Here is a 6,560-nt window from a genome sequence, read left to right on the forward strand (position 1 = left end):
CAAGGAAATTAGAAGCATTTAAGAAACTATTAACTCTATTTTGATTCCCAACAGTTATTTATAACCTTCTCAGAAAATTTTGTATTAGGCGTAGCTGTTTTGTTTGCTATTCTGTTACTTATGAAGTTATAACCTACTTCAATTATTCAAAAATGAGAGTAGCATTTGTGTATCCAGTCACAGTTTAACCGAAAGGTAGTTAACTTAAATTTCTAATTGGGAATGAAGAAAGGTGTTAAATGTTTTAAAAATGTGCAATAATATAAACAATGGTTTGATAACATCTAGCATTAATGCAATATAAAGGTTAACTGTTTTAAGACCAAACTCAACAGACTGACTTTTAAAGAACACAGCTATCTTAATTCATTAAAGTGTGTTTCACTGCTGCTATGATATGTCTGGCACTGATTCCAAACATATCCAGCAATTCGCAAGGTTTCCCGCTTCGAGGGACTCCTGACACTGCCAGCTGATGAACAAGGATGTCAGGCTCCCCACACACAGCGGCACATACTGCTTCCCCAATGCCACCTTCCCGGTAGTGATCTTCCACCGTGATAACCCGACCGCCCGTAGCTTTTGCATTGGCGATGATGGTGGCGGCATCCAGGGGCTTAATGGTGAATGGGTCAATGACGCGGACGGAAATATCCTGTTCAGAAAGACGGTCAGCAGCTGCTAACGCTTCATGCAGAGTAACCCCGGCCCCGATTACTGTGACTTTGTCATCGACACTGCGGCGGATGACCTTGGCCTGTCCAATCTCAAAATGCTCTTCCGGGGTGTAAATAACTGCAATTTCTGGTGGGCCGGTCCGAATGAAGCACATGCCCTTGGCATTGGCGGCCAGGCAAATAGCGTGCTCTGTCGAGACGGCATCGCTCGGGTAGAACACAGTGCAGTTGGGGATGCTCCGGAACATGGCTAGGTCCTCCAGGGCCATCTGGGAGGGTCCGTCCTCACCAACCGAGAGCCCGCAGTAGGAACCAATCAGGTTGATGTTGGTCTGAGAGATGGCCCCCATGCGGATATGATCAAAGGCCCGGGTCAAATAGGCCGCGAAGGTGCTGACAAAAGCGACGGTGCGGTCGCGCGTGGCACAGCCCAGCGCCACGCTCACCATGTTCTGCTCGGCCATGAAGCACTCGATGAAACGCTCGGGGTGCTCCTTCTTGAACATCTCGGAGAAGGTGGCGCTCTTCGTGTCCCCGTCCAGGACAATGACCCTTTTATTGGCATGGCCCAGTTTGGCCAGAGCCAAACCGTAGGCCCTGTCGGTCGCCATCTTGTCCCCCACTTTGTAAGCGGGCAGCGAGGCCATCTTGATGTTCCTGATGCTGATGCGGGGCGAGTCCTCCACGGGCGGCCTGGGCGTCAGGTTCCTGTTGGTCTGGATCTGGCTCTCAATCAGCTTGATGATGGCGTCGGCTCTCTCCTTGGGCATCGGCTTCCCGTGCCAGTTCTCGGCGTCCTCCACGTTCGGGATGCCCCGGCCCTTGAAGGTCTTGGAGACGATGGCCGTGGGCTTGTTCTTGACCCGCGCCGCCTGCCAGAAGGCGTGGCACAGGGCCTCCACGTCGTGGCCGTCCACCAGGTAGGTGGTCCAGCCGAAGGCCTCGCAGCGCTTCTGGTACAGGTCGGTGCAGTGCTCCAGGGGCGTGGGCCCGCTCTGCCCCAGGCGGTTCACGTCGAAGACCGCCACCAGGTTGTCCAGGCTGTAGTGGGAGGCGAAGGCCAGCGCCTCCCAGATGGAGCCCTCGGAGGACTCGCCGTCGCCCAGGAGGCAGAAGACGCGGTAGCTGGCCTGGTCGAAGTACTTGCCGGTGTAGGCCATGCCGCACGCGGCCCCCAGCCCCTGCCCCAGCGACCCGGTCGCCACGTCCACGAAGGCCAGCCGCGGCGTGGGATGCCCCTCCAGGTCACTGTGGATCTTGCGCAGGCTCAGCAGGTCCGCCTCGCTGATGTCGCCCACCTCCGCCCAGGCGGCGTAGAGGATGGGCGCGGCGTGGCCCTTGGAGAGGACGAACCGGTCGTTGTCCGGGTGTTCGGGCTCCGCCTGCTTGTACCGCATCGTGTGGAAGAAGAGCACCGACATGATCTCGGCGGCGCTGCAGCACGACGTGGGGTGGCCGGAGCTGGAGGCGCACGTGGCCCGGATGGAGTGGATCCGCAGGCGGTTGGCCAGGTCCCGCAGCACCTGCACGGTGTCCGCGTCGGGCTTGGGGTCCTCGGCCGCGGCGGCGCCGTCCATGGTTCCCGCAGAGCGGACGCCGGCGGCACTGTCCATGGTTCCCGCAGTGTGGACGTTGGCCGCAACCCCTCGGCCGTTAAGTCAGTCACGTTAAGTCACGTGACGCCCACGTCCTTGCCCCGCCTCCTTGAGGTCAGGAGGTCAGCAACTGCCTGGCCAGGGCTCACGTGCATGCATGCGTGCGTGCGTGCGTGCGTGCGTCCGTGCCAGACTTTATCGCGAGAGTGCGTGCGTGTGGCGTGTGTGCATTCGTGCGTGCCAGACTTTGTCGCGAGACTGACCACTGGGATGCACCTCCTGCCTCCGAATTCTTCCCCCACGGGACTGTGACTCTGCTGCTTTTTCTGCACGTGACCATCTCCTTCCAGGCCCGGTGGAATGAGTTTTAAATATGTGCTTTGTTACTTACATGCTCAGCATTATTAACAATGGCTAAATGTTTTGATACCTTTCCTCATGTTATACATTCAAAAGGAAGTTATTCTTATATCCATATGTTATAGAAAACTATTCGTGAGGTTGTGGTTCTTTTAAATGCATTGCTTCTGTTTTGGAAACATCACTCTTTACAGCAGAGCATCGATAGACATTATCTAAAGTCGCTTTCAGTCCGGCCAATTATGGAGATACTATGTCAACATAGGCTTTCTTAGAGCAATCGAAGATTCCGACTTCGAGATAAAAGTACAATGACAAATTTGGCCAAAAATTACAAGATCAAATCCAAAACTGCTCAATGGCAGGGTATCTAGAACCGCAGTTTCCCCCAGTATACCCTAAAATACTATTACTGTTACTACAAATAATTTTTAAAACAAAATTAATTTACTGACTTAATTATAAAAGTAAGTTTATGCCATTGAGTTCTTATAGCGGGCAAGGGTTCTAGCTTGTCATCAAAAAAATGAAACACGACAGGATATCATCTCCCATGCTTTGATGTTAAACATCGTGCTTCCCGAGTAATAATTCTTAACGTTGACTTCACATTAAAATCAGGACACTGAAAAAAAAGCAAAAAAACAACCAAACAAAAACAATACTGGGTTCCACCCCAGACAAACTGAATTTGAATTTCTAGAAGTAGAGTTGGGAAGCTATATTTTTTAAATGCATGCATTGTTTCTAATGTGTAGTCAAAGTTGAAAATAGTCATCTGCAGATGGACTAGTGGTTCCTAACACTGGTTGTACTTTAGAGCTATCTGGGGAGTTTTTAAAAATCTCATGTCTGGGATGCACTCTGAACCAATTAAATCAGAATTTCTGGGTGATGTGTCTGGGCAGCAGTAATATTAAAAGCTCCCTGGAGGATTTCAGTGTTCAATCAGGTTGTAAACAACTAACTCGGGGTTTTGCTACTCTTTATATGTCCCTTACATTATAACTCAGAAAAAAATACTTTAAATGTCATTTGCCATTTAAACTAGTTTTGTTATTTTCAAGGATGCCTATTCAAATAAATCATAATAGTATGACAATAACAAGATTTTTTTTTAAAGAAGTATATTTTATTGATTTTTTACAGAGAGGAAGGGAGAGAGAGAGTTAGAAACATCGATGAGAGAGAAACATCGATCAGCCGCCTCCTGCACATCTCCTACGTGCCCGCAACCCAGGTACATGCCCTTGACCGGAATCGAACCTGGGACCTTTCAGTCCGCAGGCCGACGCTCTATCCACTGAGCCAAACCGGTTTCGGCGACAATAACAAGATTTTAATACTTGCCAAAGGAGTGTTGGAAATGAAAGTCCTTAAGAGGTCACCTTAAAAAAAAAAAAGAGGTCATCTTGTATTCCTCACTCCCAGTGCCCTTTGCAAATTAATGTTCACTTATACTTTTAGAAAAAGGAGAAGAAAAGAAAAACAAAGTACAGTTGGACTAGGAGTAAAGATAGGAATTAGAGGAAAAAAAAAAACACATTCAGCAAACAACTAGGGACTGACTGGAAAGCAGTTAATATTAACAAAGGTAACTCACTATTATTTTGGCTGTGAAGAGTTCTAATAAATCCAATTAGTAAACATGATAATTTAAAAATGATCTGTGAGATAGCGTTCTTATGAAAAAAGACCAGATAAATAGGATCTGCTTTATATTTCTTTTCAAGTTCTCAAATTCTTCCATTTAAAGCATTGCACAACTATTTCCCAAAGTATTAAATAGAAAGTCTTTAACATTACAAAAGGTCAGTTTTGTTAAGAAAAGAATCTGGTCTTGGGGATTTAATACCCTAGGTCCATGGTCGGCAAACTGTGGCTTTCGAGCCACATGCGGCTCTTTGGCCCCTTGAGTGTGGCTCTTCCTAAGCCTTAGGAGAACCCTAATTAAGTTAATAACAATGTACCTACCTATATAGTTTAAGTTTAAAAAATTTGGCTCTCAAAAGAAATTTGTACTGTTGATATTTGGCTCTGTTGACTAATGAGTTTGCCGACCACTGCTAGGTAGTGAATATGAATTCCCTGTTGTCATTCTGTAAGACTGGATTTTTATACTATAAAGAAAATAATATTTTGTGAATTACATGTAAAGTATTTTAAAGTGATATATTTTTTAAAAGTCTAGAAAGTTATGTATTACTTTTTAATATTTCCTTTAAGCATTTTCACTTCTTAGTTTATATTTACAAGTATACAATTGAAAATAACCATATAAGTATAGAGTATGCTGATAATGTAAAATTACATAATGTGGCTGTGAATACAACTTAACCAAATAAATCAAATACATGATATCACATTCTGTTTTCCCTATTAAGAAGAAGTTATCACTGGCAAAAGGCGAGCCAAATATTTTTGTCAACATGCCAAGAATTAGTTGTCTTGGAAAAATGTCCATTACTCATTTTAGAGATCATTTTGGAAGACAGTCAAAAGCTTTCTGCAAATAGGAAGAAACTATTCATTTATTATTTTTTGGTTTATCCACATGAAGTAGGGATTGGCAAACTCAAGTGCCTACTGGGCTAGAAAGGTACCATGAATTTATGTCAGATGTTATATGAGAAGGATCCTTTGACAAACTAGAGAATATAAACCCATTTTATAAAGGCATTTAAAATGTAAAGGCATTAAAAATTTAAAAATTTCTGAACACTGTGTTGGAAAAAAAATAACACAAAACATATCTTCAAGGTGCCAGTTTTGATCCTTGATTTAAAATCTATTAAAAATAAATGTTTTATCTTACCTTTGTGTAATTTATTTGCTAATTTTTTTCTAATAGTATGGAAGAGTATTTATGGTAGTGTGTACTGCAAATAGAAATAAAACTTATCAGCATCACTAATAAAAATAGCTTTGGAGAGAAAATATAAATTGCAGAATTGGTAAGTTCAATTTCTACTTGGTTTTAGTAGAGGAAACAACACACATAGTGATTATTTCAGAGGTGTACAATGATTTGTGGGGAAAAAAAATATATACACATATTCACTTTGTGAGGGTGAGTTGTTTTTAGAGATTAGGAACACTTAAGTTTACTTATATTTTATCCAAGCTGTTGAGTTTTGTTAAAATAAAACGTTGTAAAAGAAATATACAAATGCTGAGTTCATTTTTTTCCTTCCATGTTTTGAATTAGTTTAGTAGGCTGAGTATGTAGCAAGTGAGGATAAGATTCTTGCGTAAGACAATAGGTTTGGGGGTGGGTAATGTATTCTTGTAAGCACTGGAAATAGTATTCTAAATAGTCCTGTTAGGTCAAGTTGTTTTGTGGTTGCTTTCAAAATCATTTTTAACATTTTACCAGATTTTTTCCTATTAATTACTATAAAAGGTAATTTGCCACCAAGGCAGTTGGTTTTTCTTTCTTGAAAATTTATCAGTTCTCTTCCATTATATATCTGGAGCAATATTATTAAGCACACATATATTTAAAATAGAAACGTTTTATCTTTATGAAGTAATCTTTTCTATCTACCATAATCCTTCTTGACTTTGTCTTTTTTGTTTAATATTGATGTAGCTATACTAACATTCTTTTCATTAGTATTTGTTTAGCATACCTGTCCCATCTTTGATTTTTAAATTTTGTTTCCTTATATTTTAGATATCTCTTACAAACAGGACATAGTTGTGTGTTTTAAATCCAATATAATACGTTGATATTTTAATTAGGGCACTTAGTCCACAACCATATGGATTTAAATCTACCACCCTATTTTTATTTTCTATTTCCCTTACCTTCCTGTTTCTCTTTTTTTTATTTCCCTGCTTTGAATGTGTTTTTAAAAAATTATTCCATTTATTTTCTCTGTTTGTGTCCTGTTTCTATTCTTTTAATGGTTGCCCTAGAAATGAA

General features: G+C 42.5%; 1 protein-coding gene across 1 annotated transcript; it reads right to left on the bottom strand.

Annotated features, from left to right (window-relative positions):
- Positions 1-361: 361 nt before the first annotated feature.
- TKTL2 (transketolase like 2) lies at positions 362-2,254 on the bottom strand (the record flags this gene model as incomplete). The annotated part of the gene is made up of 1 exon (XM_081093003.1): positions 362-2,254. One exon carries the CDS (start codon positions 2,252-2,254, stop codon positions 362-364), a length of 1,893 nt encoding a protein of 630 aa, XP_080949129.1.
- Between the last annotated feature and the right edge of the window lie 4,306 nt (positions 2,255-6,560).

This window comes from Myotis nattereri (genome assembly GCF_964212035.1).
Source record: "Myotis nattereri genome assembly, chromosome: 5".
Classification (NCBI taxonomy): Eukaryota; Metazoa; Chordata; class Mammalia; order Chiroptera; family Vespertilionidae; genus Myotis; species Myotis nattereri.